General features: G+C 38.1%; 1 protein-coding gene across 1 annotated transcript; it reads left to right on the top strand.

Annotated features, from left to right (window-relative positions):
• Positions 1 to 638: 638 nt before the first annotated feature.
• LOC132380287 (beta-2-glycoprotein 1-like) lies at positions 639 to 27,212 on the top strand. The gene is made up of 7 exons (XM_059949042.1): positions 639 to 705; positions 7,801 to 7,974; positions 11,310 to 11,406; positions 19,782 to 19,858; positions 20,805 to 20,996; positions 21,422 to 21,601; positions 26,995 to 27,212. The coding sequence occupies exons 1-7, from the start codon at positions 639 to 641 to the stop codon at positions 27,210 to 27,212; spliced, it is 1,005 nt and encodes a 334-aa protein (XP_059805025.1).
• Positions 27,213 to 27,630: the final 418 nt, after the last annotated feature.

The raw sequence follows: 27,630 nt of genomic DNA, 5'->3' as shown, positions 1-27,630 counted from the left end.
AGGCAGCTTGCAGGATGGGTAGTGTTTGCAATGGTTTTTTTCCCTACCCACTTCTTTGTCCTGAACACATACTGTACATACAAGTCCTGCACCATTTTCTTAAAATTTCTCTTAGATTTCTCACCATGATTTTTTTAGAGAATGAAACTTAAATTCCTGGCTTCTGCTAAACCATCCTGTAAAGCTGACTTTCTCACATATGTGAAAATCTCCTGAAGGCCTTAGGAAATAGCAAAGATCTAAAGGAAGTTAAAGGTTTTATAAAAATACAAGTCATTCTTAATAGTTCATAACCATTAATAAATTACATATGAATGCTTTCTGTTGCTCCATAATTATAAGCTAATTTGGTATATATTACCAGGGAGAGATAGATGTTTCCTCTAATGCAGTGGTTTTGTCTCTAGGTAATCTGCACGTTTTGTTGTTCAGCCCAGAGTTGTGCTGATTGGGAAACAGTTTGGCCAGAAATGTTTCACAATGTTATCTTTGAAAAAAGGAAGATTTGACTTTTGACGTTCGCATGGTCATTAACCTGAGATTGGCTAATAAAGTATTAGTAATATATAATATCAGGCTTCCAAAGGACAGTAGTTCATTTGTCTCTGTACTCTGCAAAACACCTATTGAAAAACAAGATGGTTCCTATATATTTCCTCTTTGCGCTGGTTTATCAACTGTTTGTTTGTAAATATGTTTCAGCAGGTAAGTGATCATGATATACAAAGTTTTAATAAAACCTTTTTGTTTGTATATTCAATTTTTTTTTACTGGTGTACTGAGGCCTGTATTACCAACTCACTGAGCCTTCAGCATTGAAAAACGCTTTGGGTCATGGGGAGGGTTTGGTTGGAGTAGGGGAAATGATAGAATTTCCCAACTTCTGCATTAACAGGCAGTCCCTGGCATTTAGCAATCAAACCTTGCAGAAAATTATTGACCCCACTGATAATGGATGACGGGAAATCTCCAGCTGAGTGAGACTTGGTGACTTCTGAGATCTTTGGTTTGGTATGGATCTCACAGTGGAAGTGTGATGATATTGTGATGGGGAATTGTTGCAGTTAATTTGTTGAATGATACCAGTATAATTGTTTTTTCCAAAATGCCAGTTACCACAGCGGAGTTACTTTGGACAAAATGGAACATGGCTAGCGTCTTCTGTATTTTTAAAGGACATTTTTAAATTTCCAAACTCCTGCTTTCTCTCAACCTTCCTGGTTGACCAGGAAGCTCTGATGACATTTCTCAACTGTGTCTTATTTTGGGGTGGACAGCAGATATGAGGCAAAGGACACAGCTAAGGGGCATCATCATGGGGTTTTGTAATGATAGCTTGTGAAACAAGGGGAGTGACTGTCAGTGAGTGTAAGGTGGTCATGTAACCCTCACCGCATTCATAAAGTCCAAATTGTGCAGAGTGTGATGTTGTGTTGAATTGGGCAGACTGACTGGACAACTGTGACTAGTGCATATTGCTGCTGCAAGCTATCAGTGGTACTATGAGCTTCTAGAAGATCCTCCATATTTTCTGGATAAGAGGATGTGGCCACAAACATCATGAGGAAACATTGGAGATGGGCTGGACATATGATGAGAAAAGAGGCCATTTCCATCATCAAGAATGCACTTCTTTGGACCCCTGAAGGGCAGAAGAAATGCAGGAGACCAAAGGCAACTTGGCGCCATACTGTAGAAGCAGGAATGAAGACCCTAAACCACATCTGGGGCACAAGAGAGAAGATAGCTAAGGACAGACAGAGATGGAGGGCCTTCATTGCTGCCCTAAATGCCAGTGACGTAACAGACAGCAGTAAGTAAGCTATCAGTGAGTCACAGTAGTTGCCTTTTTGGACAGCTCAGTTCATCTGTTTTTTTGTGCCAGTTGTTTCTCAAAAGGAAGTGAGACATAGTACATAGTGTTTTGCCACAGTTACCTGTGTAATGCACTTCTGAAAGTGACACTGGCCTTAGCAATCTTAAATTAACAGATATCTTAAGAGTGAATATACATGCATCGTAAATAACATACTACTTTGTTCTTAAAGACAATGAATAGTTTTATTGAAATACTTGAGCACATGTATTTATAACTGAACAGACTGGTGATTTTAATGTGACAACTATGAACCACATTCAAGAATTTGTGGATACACATATCTGCAATAAACACCGGAGGGTGTTTCAGCCTTTACTATTCTCTGAGGACTTCCAAAGGGAAACTATGCTAACTTTGAACATTAATTATCCACATCACAGATAAAAAAAAATGGGGACTACTGTATTCCCCGCTAATCAAAAAAGACTAATTCTAGTCTTGGTTTTACCTCTGTATTCAGTGCTCATCATGGTACCATATAAATGAGGTGAGAGTGAGAGAGTGTGTTATGGACCCTCCTGGGTGAAAACAACACTTCCATAGTTTGCCCTTTAACTATTTCACCTATGACATGAAATCAATATGGCTTATTCCATTTATTTATTTATTTATTTATTTAGAAATACAGTGTGGAACAGGCTCAAGAAGCCGTACCACCCAGCAACTCACCTATTTAACCCTAGCCTAATCACAGGGCAATTTACAATGACCAATTAACCTACTAACTAGTTAGTCTTTGGACTGTGGAAGGAAACTAGAGCATCCAGATAAAACCTACGCTGTTCATGAGGAGAAAACTCATAAAAACTCCTTACAGACAGCACCAGAATTGAACTCCGGAATCCAGAATGTGTGAGCAGTATTAGCACTGCGCTAACAGCTACCCTGCTGTGGTGCACCAATTATTGATTATTGGAACAGGAAACCATGAAAAGCAAAGTATATATTTCATGGAAAAAAATGAAAAAGGAGGGGATGAGGAGAAAGGGGTAAAATAAAAAAAAGACCGATTTAAGCAAGAAGAAATTATATTAATAAAAAATCAGAATCAGGTTTAATATCACTGGCATAAGTCATGAAATTTGTTAACTTTGCGGCAGCTCTACAATGCAATACATAATAATAAGGAAAAACTGAATTACAGTTAAATAGTTAAATCAAATAAGTAGTGCAAAGAATAGAAATAAAAGTAGTGAGGTTGTATTCATGAGTTCAATGACAATTCAGAAATCAGATGTAGCGGGTAAGAAGCTGTTCCTGAATCGTTGGATATGTGCCTTCATGGTTCTGTACCTCCTTCCTGATAGTAGCAATGAGAACAAGGCATGACCTGGGTAATGGTAATTTTGGACGCTGCCTTTTAGAGGTATCACTCCTGGATACTATAGAAACTAGTGCTCATGATGGAGCTGATTAAGTTTACACCTGTCTATAGCTTACTTCGATCCTATGCAATAGCAAAATAAATAAACAGAATAAATAGCTTACAAATCAAACCATTTAGTGAACCTTTCACCATTCAGCTAACCTCATGATGAGGTTGCCCAAATCTCCAGAAATCTTTTACTTCCAAATATTTGCCAAGATTTTTATTTCTTTTCCCCAATGTGAATAGTAACAGCATCTCCATTATAACTGAATATATTCTTTCTGTACCTACTTCATTCAATCATCAGAACACAATGTGCTTTATTTTGGATTTCCAGCATCTGCAGAATTTCTTGTGTTAAAGCACAATGATAATGTCTCATCCTTGAATGGATTCTAATGAACCTTTTCTGTAAACATGTGCTCACATTCTAGATTGAGGCTCTACACAGATATTTCTGAAGCAAAAACCCTACAATTAAGCAATTAAATAAAGCAAACTTTGGATCTTTCTCTGCATCATTCAGCAATGACCAAATCCACCAAACAAATGGAAACCTCTAAAACATTTAAAACTCTGCAAGTTGATACCTGATCAGATTATCATTTTACGCCACCAAGCCAGGAGGTACTTTGCTTCTATCTGGTACCTTCATTGAATGGGAAACATGCTCAGTTCCAAAACACTTTGCCCTGTCAGGAACATTCAGATGAAAATTCAACTCACATAGATGACTAACCCATAAGACCATATAATATAAATGCAGAATTAAGCCATTTGGCCCATTGAGTCTGCTGTGTCATTTCATCATGGCTGATCCATTTCCCTGTCAGCTCCAATCTCTTGCCTTCTCCCCATATCTGTTAATGCCCTGATCAATAAAGAATCTATCAATCCCTGCCTTAAATATGTATAAAGATTTGACCTCCACAGCTGCCTGTGGCAGAGAATTCCACACTTTCAACACACTCTGGCTAAAGAAATTCCTTCTCAACTTTCTCAAAGAAAGCCCTCTCTTCTGTGTCCTCTGGTATTAGACTCCCTTACCATTGGAAACACCCTCTTCACATCCATTTTATCAAGGCCTTTCACCATTCAATAGGTTTCAATGAGGTCACTCCTCAATCTTTTGAATTCCAATGAATACAGGCCCAGAGCCATCCATCGCTTTTCATTTGTCAAGCCATTCAATCCTGGTATTATTTTCATGAACTTCCTTTGAACCCTCTCCAGCTTCAGCATGTCATTTCTACAATAAGGGGCCCAAAAGTGTTCACAATACTCCAAGTGAGGCCTCATCAGTGCTTCATAAAGTACCAACATTATATCCTCACTTTTATATTCTAGTCCTTTTGAAATGAATACTAACATTGCATTTGCCTTCCTCACCACAGTCTCAACCTGCAAATTAACCTTTAGGGAATCCTGCACAAGGACCCCCAAGTATCTTTGTACCACAGTTTTTTGAATTTCTTTCTCCATATATAAAATAGTCAACCTTTTCATTTCTTCTAACATAGTGCAAAACCATACACTTCCCAACACTATATTCCATCTGCCATTTCTTTGCCCATTCTGTCTAAGTCCTTCTATAGCCCCTCTACTTCTTCAAAACTACCTGCCCCTCCATCTATCTTCATATCATCTGAAAACTTTGCGATAAAGCCATTAATTCCATCATCCAAATCATTGACATACAAGGTAAAAAGAATTGATCCCAACACAGATCACTGTTGAACACCAATAGTCTCCAAAAGCCAACAGGAAAAGGCTCCCTTTATCCCCACTCTTTGCCTCCTGCCAATCAGCCGCTGTTTTATCCATGCTAGAACCTTTCCTGTATTACCATGGGCTCGTAGCTTATTAAGCTGTCTTATGTGTGGCGCCTTGTCAACCACCTTCTGAAAATCCAAGCATACAACATCAACCAATCTTTGTCTATCCTGCTTGTTATTTCTTCAATGAATTCCAATAGATTTGTCAGGCAAGATTTCTCCTTGAGGAAAGCATGCTGACTATGGCCTATTTAATCATGTGCCTCCAAGTAACCTGAGACCTTATCCTTAATAATCAACATTTTCCCAACCACTGAGGTCAGACTAACTGGCCTATAGTTTCCTTTCTTCTGCCTCTCTCCCACCTTGAAGTATGGAATGACAATTACAATTTTCCAGTGATTCTTGAAAGATCATTACTAAAATGTATCTAGTGATTCTTGAAAGATCATTACTAAAGCCTCCATAATCCTTTCAGCCACCTCCTTCAGAACCCTGGGGTGTACACCATCTGGTTCAGGTGACTTATCTACCTTCAGACCTTTCAGTTTCTCAAGAACCTTCTCTCTTGATATGGTACTTCACACATTTCATGACCCCTGACATCTGGAACTTCCACTGTACTGCTAGTGTCTTCCACATTGAAGACTGTTGCAAATTATTTATTCAGTTTGTCTGTCATTTCGTTGTCCCCTGTTACTATTTCTCCTGCATCATTTTCCAGCGTTCTAATATTCACTGTCACTGCTCTTTTACATTTTATGTACCTGAAGAAACTTACGGTGGCCTCTTTAGTGTTTTTGGCTAGCTTATATTCGTATTCCATCTTTACCTTATTAATGACTTTTTGAAGTTTCATTCTGTTTGTTTTTAAAAGCTTCCTAATCCCCTAACTTCCCACTAATTTTTGCCCTCTCTTTGGTTTTATGTTGGCTTTGACTTCTCTTGTTAGCCATGGTTGTGTCATCTTTTCTTAAGAATACTTCTTTCTCTTTGGGATGTACTGTAAATATCAAGCAAACACGAGGAAATCTGCAGATGCTGGAAATTCAAACAACAACACACACAAAATGCTGGTAGAACACAGCAGGCTAGACAGCATCTATAGGGAGAAGTGCTGTCAACGTTTCGGGCTGAGACCTTTCGTCAGGACTAACCAAAAGGAAAGATAGTAAGAGAACCCGCTCCAGTTTCAGCACGTCATTTCTACAATCTCTTACTATCTTTCCTTTCGGTTAGTCCTGATGAAGGGTCTCGGTCTGAAATGTCGACAGCGCTTCTCCCTATAGTTGCTGCCTAGCCTGCTGTGTTCTACTGTATATATCATGTGCCTTCTGAATTGATTCCAGAAATTCCAGCCATTGATGCTCTGCCATCGTCCCTGCCAGTGTTCTTTTCCAATCAATTCTGGCCATCTCCTCTCTCAAGCCTCTGTAATTCCCTTTACTCCACTGTAATACTGATGCATCTGACTTTAGCTTCTCCTTCTCAAATTTCGGGGTGAATTCAATCATCTTATGATCACTTTCCCCTAAGGGTTCTTTTACCTTAACCTCTCTAATCAATTCTGTTTCATTGCATAACACCCAATCCAGAATAGCTGATCTCCTAGTGGGCTCAACCACCAACTGCTCTAAAAAGCCATCTTGTCAGCATTCTGGAAAACCCCCCTCCTGGAATATAGCACCAAACTGATTTTTCCAATCTACCTGCCTATTGAAGTACCCCGTGACTATTGTAACATTGTAAATGCATTTGGCATGCATTTTCTAACCTCCATTGTAATTTGTAGGTCACACCCTTACTGTTTGGGGGCCTGTATACAATTCCCATCAGGGTCCTTTTACCCTTGCAGTTCCTTAGCTCTATCCATAATGATTCAACACCTTCCCATCCTAAGTCACCTCTTTCTGATAATTTATTTACGTTTTTTACCAGTGGAGTAACTGCACCCCCTCTGCCTTCCTGCCTGTCCTTTTGATACAATGTGTATCCTTGGACATTGAGCTGCTAGCTATAATTTTCTTTCAGCCATGATTTGGTGACGCTTGCAACATTATACCTGCCAATATGCAACTGTGCTTTAAGTTAATCTATTTTATTGCGTATAATGTGCACACTCAAATATAACAACTTCGGTCCTGCATTCACCCTTTTTGATTTTTTTCTGCCTTTTATGTTGTAACTCATCCTGTTAACCTACCCCTGAACTCACAGCATAGAGAGCTTGGATATCCTGTATCTACATAATCATTGGTGAGATATTACAAAAACAACCTGAGATAAGAGAGCACTCTGATTCGCAAATAAAAAAATGTCCATCATTTAAGACCAAAAGTGACTAAATATCTTCACTTGGAAGGTTGAGCATCTTTGGAACTCCCTTTCCTGGAGGGGGGTAGATGCTCAGTCAATGAACAAAGGGTGAGAATTAAACAATTTTGAACAGATCAATGATCCATTGACATGAAGATCAGATGGCAAAGAGGAGCTGAGGGTGAGAATTATTAATTAATTGCATCAAGGGAATTGAATATCTTGTTCATTCAATCCTCAGAGTACATCATTTGGAAGAATCTAAGCTTTTAATGTGATGATGAACTGACTTGATGGACGGAAAGGTCCTCCCTTATTGTATTTTCCTCTTCTTTTGGTGAGAGCGATGTGTGATGTTGGATAAGAGGGAGTTTGGAGGGCAACTTGAAAGGGAGAAGATATATGGAAAAGAAATAAACATTTTGCAGAGAAAATCATGATGATTCTCTCCTTCTCTATAGCATGTGGCAGACCACCCGAACTCAAAAATGGACATGTTATGAATGGGAAGAAAGTCTATGAACCTGGTGAAGAAGCAGTATACACCTGTAACACTGGATATGCAGGATTTGGTCACAACAAGCTTGTTTGTCCACAGACTGGCATGTGGGGCAGGCCCAAATTCCAATGTGAACGTAAGTATACAGAAAAAAATCTGTGAATAATCTTTATCTGCAATTGCAATTGTTTCTGAGGTTAGGCAGCTTCTTCTTTGAAAAAGTGTGAAGGACAACAACTCATCTTTCAGTAAAGTACTTCATAGCCACCTGCTCTCAACACTTGCCATTTCTTGGGCAGTAGTGGGAGGTTGCAGGATCAATGGTTAATGACAATACAATGTAACAAATACTAGAAATCAGGAACAAAAGAAAATTCTGGAACACTTAGCAAGCCATACAGTATCTATGGAAACAGAAGAAAGTCTGCAGATGTTGGAAATCCAAAACAACATACATAGCACACTGGAGGAACTCAGCAGGTCAGGCAGGACCTATAGAAAAAAATAACCAATTCAGGCCAAGACCCTTCTTCAGAACATCAGTATCAAAGCGAAGAAAATAAGAGATGATGTTTGAATCCAAGGACCCTTCATCAAACCAGAAAAGAATAAAAACAAGTGTGAATAAAGCTCTGGGGGGAGGTTGAGGTACCTGAGGGAACAGAGAAAATGTTGTGATAATGCGCTGCCCAGAGCTGTCAGAGACAACTACTTTAAAAATAGCAATTAGGTACTCAAGCGAAAATAAACAAATACAATCTGAAAGACAAAACCACATCTTCACAGAGACAAAAAGGATGGTTACCTGTGAATATTAAATGTTAATATGAAATCCCAAGGGCAGCAACATACCGAGACAGAAGATGTGTGTTGCTCTTTGAATTAGTATTGAGCATTGTTGGAACAATGTAGGAAGCCAGAGACAGAGAGGTTAGAGTGAAATTGGGGCTGAGAATTGAAGTGATTGGTGACCAAAAGCTCATGATCACCCTTACAGATGTGTTCAGCAAACCAACTATCCACTCTGTATTTGGCATCTCCTGTAAACACAACATGCAATACATTACAATGGCAGTGCAAGTACATTGCTGGTTAAGCATTTCCTCAGTCAGGCATGGACTCTTTGGGTCTTTGGATGGAGTGAATTGAAGTGGTCAAAGTGCAGTTACTACACCTATTGTGATTAACGTGGGAGAGATTCATGAGAGGGGAAGCAGTGAAAGTGTGATCAAAATCAGAACTGTCCTTTCAGAATGCCCTCGGCATTCCTTGGATGCTTGGATTCCTTGGAGCGTCCTGACAAAGGGTCTCGGCCCGAAACATCGACAGTGCTTCTCCTTATAGATGCTGCCTGGCCTGCTGTGTTCCACCAGCATTTTGTGTGTGTTTCTTGGATGTGTTGCTTGTTAATGCAAATGACACATTTCACTATATGTTTCAATACATAAATGACAAATAAATCTAAATCTTAAAAAGATAAAAGGTGGGAGGAGGGACAATATGTCTAGTGGTGGAATCTAAGGAGGAAGCAATTGGAAGCAATTGGGATGGAAGGTGAGGTTAAAGGGCCATACATCCTTGTTCTAGATAGAAGGAGAAGGGGTGAGGACAGTTGTACAGAAATTGTAGAGAATCGGTTCAGAACCCTATCAACCATGGCAGAGGATATGCCACAGTTAAGGAAAAGGAAGACAAAAATACTGGTATGTAAAAGGATTTGGCAGTTGCTAGAACAAACAAGGTATAAGCAGTGACTGCCAGACCTTGTTTGTTCCAGGCAACCTATCTTCACTCATTAATCTCACTACTGCTTTGTATCAACATACTTTTGCCAGTTACTTTCTCTCTGCTATCACAAAACTTCCTTTGTGTTTTCACCTCCCTATCCCATTTCACCTTGACACTTACACCTCTAACTTGTTCCTGTTCTGGTCGCAGTTCATTGACCTGTTTTTTTTGTTTTTTTTCCCCTCCTTTTCATCCTCCTCCTTCCCCATGCTGATTATTCACATCATCTGCCTTGGGTTTCCAGCACCTGCAGAATGCAGTCAAGGGCAGTACAATGCCCTTGTACAGTGTCAGTGATTGCTAATCAGGGTTCAATTCCCATCATTATCTGTAAGGAGCATATATGTTCTCCTTGTGACTATCTGGGTTTCCCCTGGGTGAACCAGTTTCCTCCCAGATTCCAAAGATGTACCGGTTAGAATTAGTAAGCTATTGGTATGCTATGTTGGTATTGGAAGTATGACCCTGCACAGTCCTTGGACAGTATTGATCATTAATGTAAAGAGACACATTTCACTGTTTTGCCAAAAGTGTGCCAAATAAAGCTAATCTTTAGCTTTTAATACTAATTTGTATAGGAACAAATCAGTTCCCCTTGATTTGTAATCTTGGACTTTGCAATTCCAAAGTTGAAGGCTATGGAGTTTTGAAGAATAGTTGGAAGACTCACCAAAACAAATCAGAGAGGTTTCAGGACCACCTGTCCTAACTGTGGATACCACTCTACCACAATACACAATGGTAGGCAAAATACTAGAAGCAGGTGACTCCCCATCCCAATAGGATGAGGAGCATGAATGAACTGTTCCTGAACCGCCTCAACAAATAATGATCTGACTCATGTGAAGCTTGTGGGAGAGGAACCATGTTGGAAGGGGCTTGTAACATAAAACAATAGCTGCCCGAGAGAGAGTTGAATGCATATACAATGTGGTAACCAGAGATTCGAAAATGAAAGAAGTTTCTAACTTTGTCTGTTTTATTTATTCATGAAATATGCGCTTCCAAAATGTGCAAACTTCTTACAGGCAGCAGCGGGAATTGAACCCTGATTGGTGATCGTTGGCACTATAACGACACTATGCAAACCACTATACTACCTTGCCACTCTAAAACATAACAGACAGAACATAAATATACATTATACCTGTACATAAATTATACCAGACAACAAAGAAAAAAATTGGATTAAGTTATTTCTGTTCAGGGATGTAGCTAATACGATCAAACATCACATCTATTGCCCATTCAAAATTAGGAAATGGTTAAGAACATTTATATGTGGCTTCAGAGTCAGCTACAACAATGGATCTAGAGTCACATACAAAAAAGTGTCGACTTCGATTTGCAGATTTCTGTCCTCAAGGAGATTAGATGGATTTTTAGGATGGTTGGCCAGAATCATGGTCTCTAACAAGATACTTTGACCCAATTTTTAGGTCACCTTCATAGCTCCCTTGCTGAAGTCAGTAAATTAGGAGATAATTGATTGTATATCAGTACCTATCATTTCAACCAATCTTTAGATTATAATTTTTTATTGTTAGGGCAGCTTAACAGTAGAATCAAACTCATATCCAGGAATCAATTATTCTATAAAAGTTCATCAACTAGATTGGTTAGTTTTATAAAATGAAAAGATAGTTGAATAACTTAGAGATATGTATTTTCTTTCCATGAAAGCAAGATCGTGTTCAGTTCCAAAAATGCTGGAGAATGGAGAATTTCAAGCAACAGAGTTCAAGTTTGGAAAAATGATTTACTATCATTGCAATGAAGGGTAGGTACTATGCAGGCAATGTATGACAATTTAATGATAATCATCTCCCACTGTGATATGGAAATAGTCTATTTTGCCCAGGAGTCCCCAACCTGAGGTCCACTAACCCCTTGCTTAATGGTATTGGTCCATGGCATAAAAACAGTTGGAACTCCTAATTTAGCCCATGGGGTCCACAATGGCCAACCAAGGACAATTGAGTTTAATCTGATTTCCCTTTGCACCCCAATACTACACATTTAGTTATTTTTAAAACATGATATCAGCTTCTACTTTTACCACCATTTTTGACTATGAAAACCCGAATTATTTTTTGCACACTTCGGATATAATAGAAAGTCAATTTCCCTCTAATCTTTCCATTATCTATTACTTTATAGTTTATTTTTATGTTTCTTGCTTGCTTAATCTCATATTCCATTTTCCCTTTCTTTAAATAATTTTTTTGGTCAACCTTTGCTTAATTTCCCAAGCACTTCCAATTCTCAGGTTTACAACCTTTACTGACAAGGTTATATTGTTTTTCTTTGTATTTTAATACTAACAGTACTTTCTCTTAAAATCCATGGTTGAATGTATTTTGTGCCCTAAAGATGGGTATAAATTTGAAACTTGAATAATATTTATTTTAATTACTGTAGAAAATTTCTTTTAACACTATCATATACTTTAATGCTTTCCAATATATCATAACCAAAATTTAAAATTGCTGATGCTTTAAATCTGTCATCAGAAAAAATAATGCCAGGAGAAAAAACTTGGAATTGGAAAGGGGCACATGAATATGGCTTACCTGAAGCAGGCAAATTTAATGTTCACAGTGATCTTGACTGTACCTCCCACACTGTCTCCTGGAACGGTGCCATCAATTTTCCTGCATTTTCTGGGGGTTTTTTTATACCATAACCAATATTCCCATCATTTCTTCTAAGTTCCCTTTGAAAAAATTGGTTTCAGATACAACAATATCATTTTCACTGTCACTATATTGTTGGACCAATATCAGTGGTTGTGGAAAATGTTGGTATCTTAAAGGATGCAGTAACAAAACACTAAATAATAACTTGACTGAGCAGAATTGATGCAGATTTATGATGAAATCTTTTTAAGGATGTGTCTTGTAGAGTTAATGAAGGAGGAAATCAGTGACTGTGGTGTGTTGGGATTTTTAGAAGGTTTGGATTAATCAGAGAGATGGTGAACTTGTTCACCTGAAATCAGGAGCACTACATTGGCAGGGATTGCACGTTGATTGACAGAGAACAAAGAGAAGGAATAATGGAGTCTTCCTCAGGTTAATTGTGACTAGTAGTAAGGGGTAAGTCATCTAGGACTAAGACAACACTCAGGGTGTGGTGATTTTTGTAAAATCTCTGCATTGACATTTTGTGTAACAGTGGTTCCCAACCCTTTTTATGCCATGGACCAATACCCTTAAGCAAGGGATCTGTGGAGCCCAGGTAATGAGTCAGTCACTGATTGCATTCAAAGCAGAGGTCAATAGATTTCTGGATAATAGACCAAATTCAGTCATAATCACACTGAATAAAAGAGCAGGCTTGGAGAACTGAAAGGCCACATCTGCTCTTATTTCTTACATTTTATGCTCTGAAATCAATATCTTAAGTTACTGACCTCTCTGCTAAGGGAACTAGGACCTTCCTATAAATTTAATCACATATAATATATAATGGTCCACTTGATGTTAAGAATACTAATTTTGAGAATGTTCTTTTCCTTCTGGATCATTTTCCCTGCAAGTAAACTTCTAAACCTACAGTATGTCATGTCCTATGACAAGATTGATGATGTATTTTTGTTGAGAGTGGATACTACACTCGTATTAGTAAAAAGAAACTAAAATGATGATTTAGATTACGATCTCATGTCAGACAATTATTTCAGTCTCAGCTTCTCTAGAAAGTTGAATTAAATGACTCATTGCTAAACTAACAATTGTCCATTTAAGTTGCAATAATTCATTTATTTCATCCATTTTAATAGTGATGAAAATATCTGTTTCTTTGGTTTACACCCCCTGAATTTTATTGATGAAGTGGTTTTATTCTCCGTTTTTAACAATAGCTTTTCCAATGAGTCAGTGAGAACTATGAAATTATTGAACACCAAGGCAACTTCAATCAATATGCTATAGAAGAACACACATTAATGCACAACCACAGTATTTCACTCAATTCTATTTATAATAATGTGACAATTTCATTCATGACTGAAATGCAATCTCAGAAAGGTAATGCTAAAGCCCCAATTTATATATAACATTTTCAAAGTTACTATAAAAAGCACATGTCCTGAGAACATTACAAGACCATTGAATCTCAGCTTTGAATCTCTACCGAACAACCTGTCTGCTGGTATTGGTCCTTTCAGGAAGACACAATAAAACCTCCAGACCAAAATCTTTCTTGATGTTTCTAATGCTCAACATTTCCAGTTGAAGAGAAGCAGCATATATTTGGAAATAAGCCAATGGTGTTCAAGCCATAACTTTAATGTTTTGAATAAAAGCATTTAAATTTACATTCTTTCAGCAGTCTGCTGATTGGACTATTAATCAACAGGTTATAGATAGATGCCTGAAGATCTTTTTGTGTATTGCATACTATTCACTGCCAAACAGCTTTTTGAAGTCTATAGCAGAGAGGATTCATAGTATGTGTGCACATTCTCTGCTGGGATATTAAAGGATATAACCCGACTTTCTCCTATACTTGTATCATGCTGGATTCTCCTACTGGTGCATTGAAACTGTGAGAGTAAAGGAAAGAAGGGAACCTAGAGTATCAGTCTGATCTATTCTGCTACACTATACCCAACAACCTCTGTGGCAGTCAGAATCAGAATCTGGTTTAATATCATCAGAATATATCATAAAGTTTATTGGCTTTGCAACAGCAGTAAAATGCAATACATAATAATAGAGAAATAACTGTGAATGATAGTAAGTATGTGTGTGTATATATATATATATATATATATATATAAGGAGTGAAAAAATAAAAACAAAAAAATTAGTGGGATAGTGTTTAATGTCAATTCAGAAATTGGGTGGCAGAGGGAAGAAGCTATTTCTGAATTGTTGAGTGTGTGCCTTCACACTTCTGTACCTCCTTCCTGATGGTAGCAATAAGAACAAGGCATGACCTGGGTGATGGGCGTCCTTAACAATGGATGCCGCCTTTTTAAGGCATCACTCCTTGAAGATGACTAAGCTTCTTAATGGAGCTGACTAAGTTTACAACTCTTTACAGCTTACTTCAATCCTGTCCAGTAGCCCTTCCCCAGATGGTGATGCAGCCAGTTAGAATGCTCCTCACAGTACATCTGTCAGAATTTTCAACTGTCTTTTGGAGACATACCAAATCTTCTTAAACTCCTAACAAAATACAGCCAAGCAAATATAATAAATGCACAATGCTTGATATTTGGCCAAATGGAAGATGTTTTCTGAGGTAGTTTTATAGGCCTTTGATCCCTTATATTTTATTTATTTATTGGGATACAGTGTGGAATAGGCCCTTCCAGCCCTTTGAGCCACATCACCACAATCTCCTGATTTATCCCTAGTTTAATCACGGGACAATTTACAATGACCAATCAACCTACCAACTAGTTCGTCTGGAAGGAAACTGGAGCACTTGGAGGAAACCCATGTGGTCACAGGGAGGACATACAAACTCTTTTACAGAGAGTGGAGGGAAATGAACCTGGATCAACAATGCTGTAAAGTGTTGTACTAACCACTATGCTACCTGTGCTGCCCCGTTAAATTTCTATCATTTCTTAATTTAAAGTTCTGCATGATTTGTGCAGTTGCAGGAATATGTTAAGCAAAAAGAATAGAGATTCCCTTCTGTATCATATTTAGAAAGAGCAGAAGTTACTTTTGTTCAGTTTATGGAGTCCCAATTCCCTGAAGCTCACCAATTGCATTGGAACAGAGCATATTAGCTATGATTTACTTGTTTTATTAAATATCTTGCATGCACTGTTATAAGGCCAGTTTTCCTTTATCTCTCTTTCAACACCCTGATTCCACCCACATCCATTGGAACTGGATGAAACAGAGGGTAACCCAAAGTATTTAAGCCAATCGATTGTACGTATAAATGTGGATGACTCCCAACTCACTGGAACACATTTGAATTGCACCCTGGATCTAAGCCCGACTCCTGTCAGATTATTAGCTAACTGTAGAACCTTATTGTTACTGAGCAGGAACAGGTTTGAAAGTTAACGGCTCAAACATATGAAGCATCTCTAGGCACAGGAAAAGCATCAAGACCACTTTCATTTTTGTAAGCCAAGATCTCTGGCCTCATATCCAATCTACAGCACTGAAGTTCAGGACAACTGATGTATATTTAACATGCAGTGACTGCATGTAAAATATAGTAAATATGATGGCAAATTTGCACACAGCAAAGTCCCAAATGTAGCAAAGGATTTGAATCAAATAATATGCTTTATGAATTGAATGAATTGACTTTATTATTTACATCCTTCATATACATGATCTTTGTTACATCTGTCTAAATGTGCAATTTAGAGTAATTTATAATAAATAGTATGTACAAAAGGATAGTCAATATAATAAAGAAATACAGTTGTGTACAGCATGAATACAGCAGTCTGATGGCCTGGTGGACGTAGCTATCATGGAGCCTATTGGTCCTATCTTTTATGTTGTGGTGCCGTTTCCTGCACAGTAGCAGTTGGAACAATTTGTGGTTGGGGTGATTTGGGTCCTCAGTGATCCTTCAGGCCCTTTTTACACACTTGTCTTTGTAAATGTCCTGAATAGTGGGAAGTTCACATCTACAGATGCGCTGCACTGTCTGCACCACTCTTTACAGAATCCTGCGATTGAGGGATGTACAGTTCTCATACCAGGCAGTGATACAGTGAGTAAGGATGCTCTCAATTGTGCCCCTGTAGAAAATTCTTAGAACTTGGGGGCCCATACCAAACTTCTTCAACCATATTAGGTGAAAGAGGCCCTGTAGAAATATTGAATGGGGATAAAAATTGACAAGGATATTGGGGATAAGTGATCACAGAATCTTTAAAGTGTATCTTTGATGCCTTCATCAGTGCAGCAGTCTCTTAGTACCGAAGACTCTCAGAACTGAAAAGAATACAAATTTTCTTCTCAGTTTTCTTATCTCAGATTGAAATGTACAAGTTCTCAAAATAGAGGCTAGGGTGCTAACCAAAGAGCCACGATTTACAAAAGTGAAACAGGAAAGGCTGAAAGGTCATACTGCACACCATTTCCATGCCTTACACCATGAGGTTGTCACCTCCTTTTTGACATTAATACATAGGGAATAGACCTTTTTGGGTTCCAATGGCAGAGAAATCAGTTCTCAGTTCTGCAGCCATTACTTTATTTTTCACATAAGCACAGATATTTTCCAAATGCAAACACGAGGAAATCTGCAGATGCTGGAAATTTAAACAACACCCACAAAGTCAGGACGAAGGGTCTCGGCCTGAAACATTGACAGTGCTTCTCCTTATAGATGCTGCCTGGCCTGCTGTGTTCCACCAGCACTTTGTGTGTGATATTCTCCAATTACTTGTTTTCAAAGTACAGTGTTTATACTGACATTATAATTGGTAAATAAGTGTTTTTCAAAATATTTATTTTATTTAGAAATATTTGGAAGTGTTTCCTACAGCCCACATATTTTAGAAATCAATTTGGTTTTGTGCTATATAAAGGAAAACATTGAAAGGATTGACAGGGCAAAATAAATCTTTGAATAATTTGTTACTAAAGAGAAGATTATTCCTAAGAAACTGTTCCAACCTACAACAGGTCATCATCTAATTTTATTTAATGTTCCTGTTATTTTGAATGTGTTTTACTGATCAGTAGTACTGCACCTTGTGATTTATGTGGGAGTAATAATGAGCTTTATTTCATAGGGAAAAATCATAGCTAGAAATAAGACTTCAGACACTTCTAATGGCCTAGATTGGCAATGTACAGTATCTAACAATAATGCTGAAAATAGCTGCATCGATATGTTGGGACCAGGTTAGATCCTCAGAGACCTTGACACCCAGAAACTTGAAATTGCTCACTCTTTCCACTTCTGATCCCTTGATGAGGATAGGTTTGTGTTCCCTCGACCTACCCTTTATGAAGTGTTACGAACGTGGAGCAACTCTGAGGGGCCGAAGGGTACAAATTCGCCCACTCCTTTTTGTGAATCACAAGATCGCTATTATTTCGGGTCTGAGACCCAGGAAATGAGAGAGATACACAGCATGTCAGGAAATGAGAGAGAGACACACACACAGAATACACAACCAGGTGGAATGTCTCCTGACATATGCGGAATGGAACCACTGATTACTGCCATTGTCTCTTGGAGAAGGAATTGTGTATTGAGTACTGTACTATTCATTGAAACCCCTCAGGGGACAACCAGAGTGGGCTAGTTGAGGGATTGCATCATCCCAACCTTATTGACATCTGAGACCCCGTGAGTGAGGATAAAAGAGGGGTCTGGGGAACACCCCTTAGACACACCAGGAGAAATGTTAGAAATCCAGTGACAGCGTTTTATAGCAAAAGCCGGTGGGAGCTCGTGTGCATCCTCCCTTACCTGGGTGGCAGGCTCATCATGGAAGAATGGTTTAGCTAAAGGAGAGGTCACACTTGAACGGCCACGACAATGAGACACCTGACGGATCAAAATCATAAAGGAAAGTCGGCAAGTTTTTCTCTATCTCTTTCTCTCCAACAATTGCAACACAGCGACAACCAAACGATGGCAGCTTGTGTGAACTGCAGCAAACTTTACATTTCCATCGGACAATTCATTATCCCCTAGACAACGATAGAGCTTATTTCTTATTGATTATTATTATACCTGTACTGCTAGGTTTAGTATTGCCAACGTATATTATTTGTATATTTGCATTGATAATATTTTCGTGTATTTTTGCTAATAAATACTGTTAACAATAGTATCATCAGACTTCAACAGACGTCTCTATCTTTGCTGGGAAGTAACCCAGTTACGGGGTTCGTAACAGAAGATGCATGTTAGTTTGTAAATACCATGATCCCACAAGCAACAATCTTGTGTTTTCAGTGATGTTGGTGATGTAAAAGCATTACCTAGAACACCACAGAGTACTCTGCTGTTCTCCTCCTGAATAATACAGGAAATTTTAGAGAACTGCATCTGGGCTTGTTTCAAAGGTACATTTAATGTCAGAGAAATGTATACAATATACATCCTGAAATGCTTTTTCTTTGCAACCATTTATGAAAAGAGGAGTGCCCCCAAAGAATGAATGACAGTTAAATGTTAGAACTCCAAAGTCCCACCCAGCTCCCCTGCGCGTAAGTGGCAGCAAGCAATGATCCCCTCCCCCCCACCAGCAAAAAAAAAACATCGGCACCTGTCACCGAGCGCTTAAGTGTGAGAAAAGCAACAGCAAAGACACAGACTTGCAGTATTCCAAAGACTACTTGTTCACCTGGTATTCGACATACCGCAGGCTCTCTCTCCCCCTAATAGGGGAGAAAGAGTTGTCTCCGTTTCACAGTGAGAGGGGAGACATCACAAACAACTTGCTCATTTATGATGCTAGATGTCCACTGCATCACTTTTTCTGAGCTCTGTGCCCGAAGATCTCAGGTCTCTGGGCACACAGCCTTAGATCTCCTATCTCACATGACATATCTATCTACCCAGACACTGACCTTCGATCTGCCCGTTTCCAGAGCCACAAGAACTCAGCCCTCCAAAGGCGAGTTGAGCTCTTAGGCCAACCCCTTCGTGTGTCGAATAATGGCCAGTCATGAAACCCCGAGAGCAGGTCCCATACCCGCAAAGAATGATAGTCAGCGTGTAACTCCAGGTCAGGATCTTCAAAAGAACCCTGAAAAAGTAAAACAGAGATGTTAAAGATGGAAATAGAGCTGTTTCCAAAGATGCAAGCAAAGGAGTCGCCATTAGGCACCATTAATCCTTCTAAGCTCTTCCAGGTTTTTATTTTGTATTCATTAAAATAATAAGGCATCTGTTACTGGAGTGTGACTGTGTAGAGGTTTAACTGTTACCTCATCTAAAACACATATTCTCTGAATTGCAATATTCCCTAACAAATTAATCGCAGAATTAACCACAATTTTGCTTTAAAGTCCCTGAAATATGACTTGAACCTAAAATTATCAGTTGGCTCGGAAGTGAGGGCTTCCCACTACACCACAATTACTATTTTGACATATTCATGACAAGTGGCAGAAATACCATGTTGAGTTACAGAATATCCATTGTTTTCTCTGCTCTGTTTAATAGCTGAAAATCCAAATTTTATTTGCTCAGGTTCATTCTTAGAGGCAAACGCAACAGCACCTGCCTGGCTGATGGGACTTGGAGTGATCAGCAACAATTCTGTGAACGTAAGCATTTAGTACTCGTGTTAAACTATGAGGTTAATTACTTTACTAAGGGCAGAGAAAAATGTCTTTTTGCAACAATTCATGAGTAGAAGAGAACAATGATTAAGGAAGAGTTGAATTTAGGTCTTTCTCTGTGGATAAAGACAATGAACCATTAGTTTCTGGGATATACTTGGTGTTAATTATAAAACAGTGGCTTGGATTTTAACAAGGGTGAGAATAGATCACAAGGCATGGGGTGAAGGTGGGTCCATGGTTGGGTGTGATGATGTTTTGGATGGAAGGCCCAAGAATCCAGGTTGGCTGTAGGCTTGGGGTTTCTCTCCACATGATTTGCAGGTTTATGGAACAATAGAGCAGGATTAGATCCACAAGTCCAGATGGGCTTGAGTTGGAGGGAGCTAAGAATGATATTGATGGATTGAAGTTGGAAAATGTGGTTATTGATTCTTGTCAAGGTTATTTGATGGTTTAGAAATGAGAGCATGGGGGAAATTTATTCCTGGTGTAGTGTACAGTGCCAATTCTGACCATAGGTTAGGTACCACTCTGGGAACACTGGCCTCAGGAGTGCATCCCATCTTTGCTCAGAATTACTGTTTGGTTTAATTTATCAGGAGAAAGGTACATTTGAGAGATAGGAAGGATGGATAGAAAATAATTTATGCTCATGATTGGCAAAATAGTGGGAGAAGTTCAAGTGTCCAACTTCTAAACCAACAAATGGCATCCTGTGAACTGGCAATAAAAGAAAAGAATATTTAGACTAACTGTAAAGTGATATGTCAGTACTGTAGGGTGTTGTATGAAACTAGTAGTGGGTAGACATCTAAGATACTCTGCAAGGAAAATAAATCTAATAGTTCTGGTAGCTTTTGACAAGTTTTGGCAGACACTGTTCACTCTTTGGACTCTTAATGCAATGATGCTTAACTCTCTCCCACAGCTGTGCAATGTTTACCTCCACCTGTACCAATAAATGGGAAAATAGTATTTTATTCTGCACAGCAGCCCCATAACATTTCTGTCTTTGGTGACTTGATCAAGTATGAGTGCAGGAAAGGCCTGGCTTTGTTTGGAAATGAGACAGGCTTCTGCCTAGCTGATGGAAGCTGGACAAAAACACCGCAATGTAAAGGCAAGTATGTCTGATGACTAAGTGTAATGACAGCTCTCCATCCTCTCCATGTTGCTCTAAAATATGGATCATTAAAAATCTATAATGTACCTTATCTAGAATGTATTACAAATCACAAGAGATTTATCTTATGGGCTCGTTATATTGCTAATATTCTGACCAATTTTTAACGTTAAAGTTCTTTTCCCCCATAATTTTGTTTCAAAATACCAAATAAATTTGTCTTTGATTACAAACCGGAGCAAAATATTCATGCAATATTTAACAATCAACAGGGTTGGTGCACAGGGCATGACTAACAACTGTGTTATACAGTATATCAAAAAAGAAAAACAGCCAGAACTTTTGTATAATGATGTACACTGGTAACACCACGAAGTCCACAAATGCAAATCTTGTCTTACAAGTTATTTTCTGTGCTATAGAAGTGAAATGCCCACCTCCACCAAAAATAGTGAATGGATTTTTGGTATTTAACTTCAAAACCAAATATAATCTTGGAGAGTCTGTTGATTATGGCTGCCTTGAAAACTACATCATTGAAGGTGCACGGGAAATAACATGCCAGAAGACAGCAGAATGGACTGCAGTACCCAGCTGTCGAGGTGAGAGAAACTTGCAATGATGGTGGAACAGAAAGCCAGGATCAAATTAATATCCACAATACACATATATAATTCAATATCTCTTGGGGGTTGGGGTTACAAATGAGCATTTTTGATTGTAATAAAAAACAGATTTTTACCAACATACCCGATGTTCTGCAATTACAATTATGTATATGTCTGTTTAGATTTAAAATTAAGACCTGATCCATACTTAATCTGACCTTGGCCAATCAGAATCTGAGGACGTTGTTTTACCAACACTCAATCCAACCAGTACATTAAATATAAGTATTTCAAATTGATCTGCCTGAGAAAGAAGCAATAAATCCTGATCAAGAGCAGAAGACACACATATTAATACAAAGCAAATGATCCTGGCTTGAAAGGGACAAGCTTGGTAAAGCCCAGTCCAAATACAGATGTCTTAAAAGAGTGTACAAATAAATCAACCAAATGCAACACCGATTACTGGAATTGTCAATCTGAAGTAATGGACTCAGGGTTTGTAAGGGAGCAGGGGTCTGTTTCTATAATAATTTACTTTTTTTAAATTGCTGCCAGAATGGATGATGTTGCTGATAAACTTACAACCATTCTAACGTCTGCATTATAAAATATTGTTTTGACATTCTTTATGGAATCAATTACTGGAAGAGCAGAATTAAGTATTAGTAAAAACAATCCCCTATTGGTTCAGATTCCATTACAAATTCCACTTTCCAAACACTCAGTCCATTTTTTGGTGAATTCAATTGTTCACAAGCTTGATATGATCTAGTAACAACCTGCCAAAGATTTTTTTCATTCAATTTCTTGAGAGCATCATTGCAAGCACCCTGGCTGGCTATATCACTGCCTGGTATGGAAATTACACCAACCTTGATCGTTGGGCGCTGCAGAGAGTGGTACAGACAGCCCAGCAAATCTGTGGACATGAACTTCCCTCCATTGAGGACATTTGCATCAACAGGTGCAGAAAGAAACTCTGGAATATCATCAGGGACACCAGTCACCCCAACCATAAACTGCTTCAGCTGCTTCTGTCTGACAGAACCGCAGCATTAGAGCTGGGACCATCAGGTTACAGGACAGCTTCTACAAGCCATTAGATTTATAAATACACATGTCTGTACATTGTGATGGAGTCATAATGCAAAGATTTTTACTCCCTCACATTGTGGGATAGATGTAAAGATTTAAGTAAATTCAATTCAAATTCAATCTGAATGTCAATGCCAAGTGCAGCATTTATAGCCCATCCCAAATATCCTGAAAGTGAGTGGCTTGCTGGGCCTTTTCAGAGTGCATTTAAGAGTTAACCACATTGGTGGACTTGGAGTTGTATAGAGGCAGGACTGATTAAAGATGCAGATTTCCTCCGTAAGAACATCTGTGGACTAAATAGATTTTTCTACAATCCAGTAGTTTTGTGGGAATCATTACTATATCTCGTGTATTTTTAAATTCCAAATTATTAATTGAATTTAAGTAAACACCATCAACTCATACCTCTGTAAAATTGTCACCAACAGACAGCCTCATTTTACCTACTAGTGAAATTCTCATCCATGCTTTTAAGGTGAGAGGGGGAATGTTTAAAGATGATGACTGTGGCAAGATTTTTTTGCACAGAAAGTGGTAGGGCTGCCTGGGGTACTGGTAGAAGCAGATTTGACAGTGCTGCTTATGAGGCTGTTAAACATGTGAATATGCAGAGAGTGAATGGAGGATATAGCTCAAGTGCAGGCAGAAGAGATGAAGTTTTATTTGGTATCATTGTCGGCTGAAGGGCCTGCTCCTGTGCTGTACTCTTCTCTGTTTTATGTCTGTGTTTTACCTCAATGGCTATTTCAAGATTTCCCAACTAGCTTCCCACCTTCTTCTCTCCATTTAATCGGAGTTCTGAGCTTGGTAATCTAATATGTGTCATACTCCACTCACTCATCATTTCTGAGTTCACTGACCTCTCCGCTGTGCAGCCCTAGCAAATCCTCAGTTTCAAAATTCTTACCGTAATCTTCAAATTCACATCCATGGTTCTGTTTTCATTGTCAAAAACCACAGGACTATTTCGATTCATTTTGATGTATAAATAGAACAATGCTGGTTATAAGTAGAACAATCTCATCAGTAGCATCCTCTGTTTTTCAATAACTCCTGCCAATTATTTTCTCCTAAGACCTTATCTAATTCTGTTTTGAAGACACTGATTGATTTTGTGTCCAGTGCTCCTTAGGGCAAAATACATTATAATGTAGAAATAGATTTTGCTATGTAGTCCCCTTGTATATTTTGCTCAAATTCCAATCTGAGTCTGCTAGTCTTTGAACTATTCAGCAATACGTTAGCTTCCCTTTTTCCACCTTGCCACCAGGGAAGTTGTTTCATGATGCATAGGTGGTCTTCTGAAAAATGTCAGATGGATTTCATGCAGACAAGTGTGAGATGATATACTTGGGAGACAAACCAGGGGAGAACTTACTGTACATAGTGAACGGTTGAGTGCTGAAGAGTATTGTAGAACAAGTTGTTCTGGGAATACGATCTATAGTTTCTTGAAAATGGTGGCACAGGTAGATAGGGTCAAGAAAAGACATTTTGGCACATTGTCCTTCATAAATCAGTATACAGAGTACAAGAATTGGGATGTTCTGTTGAAATTGTATAAAACATTAGTGAGGTAAAATTTGGAATATTGTGTGCAATTCTGGATTGAAAAGGTACAGAGAAAATTTACAAGGATATTTCTGGGTCTTGAGGACTTGAGTTATAGGGAAAGGTTGAATAAGTTAGGACTTTATTTCCTGGAGTGTATGAGAATGAAGGAGGATTGATGGTGGTATCCAAAGTTATGAGGAGTATAAATAGGTTAAATGCAAGCAGAGTTTTTCCACTGAGGTTGGGTGAAACTAGAAATAGAAATCATAGGTTAAGGTCGAAAGGTGAAATATTTAAGGAGAACCTAAGAGGGAACTTCTTCATTCAGAGGATGGTGAGAGTGTGGAACGAGTTGCCCACAGAAGTGGTGGATGTGGGTTTGATTGTCACATTTAAGAGAAGTTTGGGTGAGTACATGAATGATAGAGGTTATGGAGGTCTATGGTTCAGATGTGGGTTGATGGGATTAGGCAGAATAACAGTTTGGCACAAATTAGATAAGACTGTTTCTGTGGTGTATCATTCTATGTTTGCCCTTCGACTAACCTATAGTTGTACTTTCTTACTATGGCATTGTGGACACCTTACATCCCTTGGTGTTGTGGCCCATCCACAAAATAACTAGTCTTAAAGTAATAATAAATAAATTACTTGGGCTTCCAGCAGGGTATAGGTATAATAATAATTAGAAGAAGAAGTACTTCATTGATTGAATGGGAAATTATTTCATTATAGCAGCAACATTTAAAAACACACTTAGCAATAAAATGTGCAAAACAATGCAATAATAATAGACAAAACAATAAAACAGAGACAATTGTACTATGATGTGTTTTCTTGTACAGAGATGAACAGTCATATATGCTTTTTGCATTTGGTAGGAAAGATAACAATCCTTCTGACAACAGACCTGAATGAGTCTGTTTGAAAGGATGCTCCACTGCTTATTCAGTGGGTCATGGAGAGGATGTGCCTGATTGTCCACTAACTCAACAGAGTCCGGGTTGTAGCTAAGGATGGATTTAGCTTTTCTGACGAGCTTATTTAGTCTTTTTGCATCGCCAGCACAGATGCTGCACCACCAACGTAAAGCCACAAAGAAAACTGCACTTGCTACAGTGAACTAGTAAAAGATCTCCAACATCCTGCTGCACACATTGAAGGATCTCAGTTTCCTTAGAAAATAGAGTCTGCTCATCCACTTCTTGTAAACGGCCTTCGTGTTAGTTTACCAGTCAAGTCTGTTGTCAAAGTGAACACCCAAGTACTTATACTCCTCCACCACCAGAATTTCTCCCAGAATATATACAGAACTCGTCACGCTTGTCTTGTCAATTATAACCAACGTTTCAATGACAAACTCTGCAATCCTCATCAGGGATTCTTTGAGAGGGGAAAACTAAAGTCCTGGTTGTGGACTATCTAGTGGTCTTCTGAGATAATGGGCTTTCTGTTACTTTATCTTTCTCTCTGCCTTTAAAGATACTTCATAAAGCCTCTCAATCAACCTTTTACTCAGCTTATCGTGATATATGATTTTTTGGGTCAGTGTCAAACTTTGTTTATTGGCAGTTCTCTGAAATGCCTCAGAACACTAAGTTAGTGTCCTGGCACTTTAAATGATATACAAATGGAAATTGCTCTTATTACTTTGACGTAATTACCTCAAATTCCAAGTGAACACAAATATAGGCCATCAAAATGATAACATTTGATAAATATTGGAAGGAAGTATTTCAAACTTTTTCGGTGTTTTTTAAAGCAAATTTTAAACCTAATCCTTTGACTACCTTATTTGGTATTGTTGGAGGAAATGATATTATTTTGAAGACAAACGATTTGCATATTTTGGCCTTTATTTCTCTTATAGCCAGGAGGGCATTGTTGCTTAAGCGGAAGGATGCCACTCTGCCTACTCATAGGTTACATGATGTTATGTCTTACTTAAATTTAGAGACGATTTGGTGTACAATTTCTGTACCTAGACAAGATTTTTTAACATTGTGGGGACCTCTTTTGAATTACTTTCAAAATCCTTGATTTGCTATTAAGCACAGATGTTGGCTAATAATATATTTTACTATATGTTAAGGATTTTTTCCTTTTTTTTAACCAAACAGCTGTTTTTCTCTGGTAGTGGGTTTAGATTTTCTGTATAATAAAATTATTTCTTTTCAATTTTATGTTTAAATTTAATCTATATGAATATGGGGTAATTACACTTCATCTGTGATTTCAATATATTGTAATTGATATATATTAAATATCTTACTGTACCCTGTATTCTTTTATGTAAGAAATTAATAAAAATATTGGAAAAGAAAGAAAATGATAACATGTTGATATTTAGAATGATGTGATGAGCAGGAGCTATTATGCTTCAATATTTCTTTTTCCTGCAATGATTTATGTTGATGTGATATCATAATTGAATTAGATGACTAACAAGAAGCTCATTATTAATAGAACAGAAACAAAATTTATCAGTAAGATGTGCTGAGGAATTTCTTTAGCCAGAGGGCTGTGAAGGCCAGGTCATTGTTTCATTTAAATCAGAGGTTCATAGTTTCTTGATTAGTAAAGGAGCCAAAAGTTATGGGGAGAAGGCAGGAGAAAGGGGTTGATAGGGGTAATAAATCAGCTATGCTGGAATGGCAGAGCAGACTCGATGGGCTGAATGGCCTAATTCTGCTCCTATGTCTATGGTCTTACGTTTTTTTTTTCTTTTCCAGCTCCTTGCACCATGCCTTTTAAAAGAGGTCGTGTCTTCTACAACGGGAAAAAAATCTGGGTGGAAGATCTTCCAAATAGGAGAATACTACACAAAGAAAGAATAGCCGTTTACTGCAAAAACAAAGAAAGGAATTGTGGATACCCAGTTCTGACTCTGTGTATTGATAGTCATATTCAAATTCCTTCATGCTTTGAAGGTAAGAGTGATTTTCAATAAAAAGATGTGTGAAAATCTGTCATGCTTTACATTATAACAGATTAATGATATTTCTTTGATTGAAACTTTGTAAGCAAGTCTCAGATTTGATCTGTAATATGTCTGTGGAACACAGGATTACACTCCAATATTGCACCATGTACTTAATATATTCATATAATTTAATCATAATCATATGTATTTAACCTTACATTTAATTAACATCTTTTCATCTTTTATTTTCTTGTTTGAACATTGTAAAGCACTTTGAACTACACTGTTTGTTTGAAAAGTGCTCTATTAAAGAAGTTATTATTATTATTATTATTATTATTACTACTACTACAACTACTACTATATACACCCTTCTTCAACAGATAGCCATTATATTTGCCATCACTGGTTTCCTGAGTGTAAATGACACAATTTTGTTTCTTAA

This window comes from Hypanus sabinus, chromosome 23, assembly GCF_030144855.1.
Source record: "Hypanus sabinus isolate sHypSab1 chromosome 23, sHypSab1.hap1, whole genome shotgun sequence".
In the NCBI taxonomy this organism is placed as follows: Eukaryota; Metazoa; Chordata; class Chondrichthyes; order Myliobatiformes; family Dasyatidae; genus Hypanus; species Hypanus sabinus.
This window is presented reverse-complemented; position numbering and strand designations above follow the sequence as displayed.

Bases quoted from the DNA above. Each gene is read 5' to 3' on its own strand.
- LOC132380287 (XM_059949042.1), top strand. From the start codon at position 639: ATGGTTCCTATATATTTCCTCTTTGCGCTGGTTTATCAACTGTTTGTT. The intron at 706-7,800 runs GTAAGTGATCAT...CCTTCTCTATAG, and splicing joins TTGTAAATATGTTTCAGCAG to CATGTGGCAGACCACCCGAA. The intron at 7,975-11,309 runs GTAAGTATACAG...TTTCCATGAAAG, and splicing joins GCCCAAATTCCAATGTGAAC to CAAGATCGTGTTCAGTTCCA.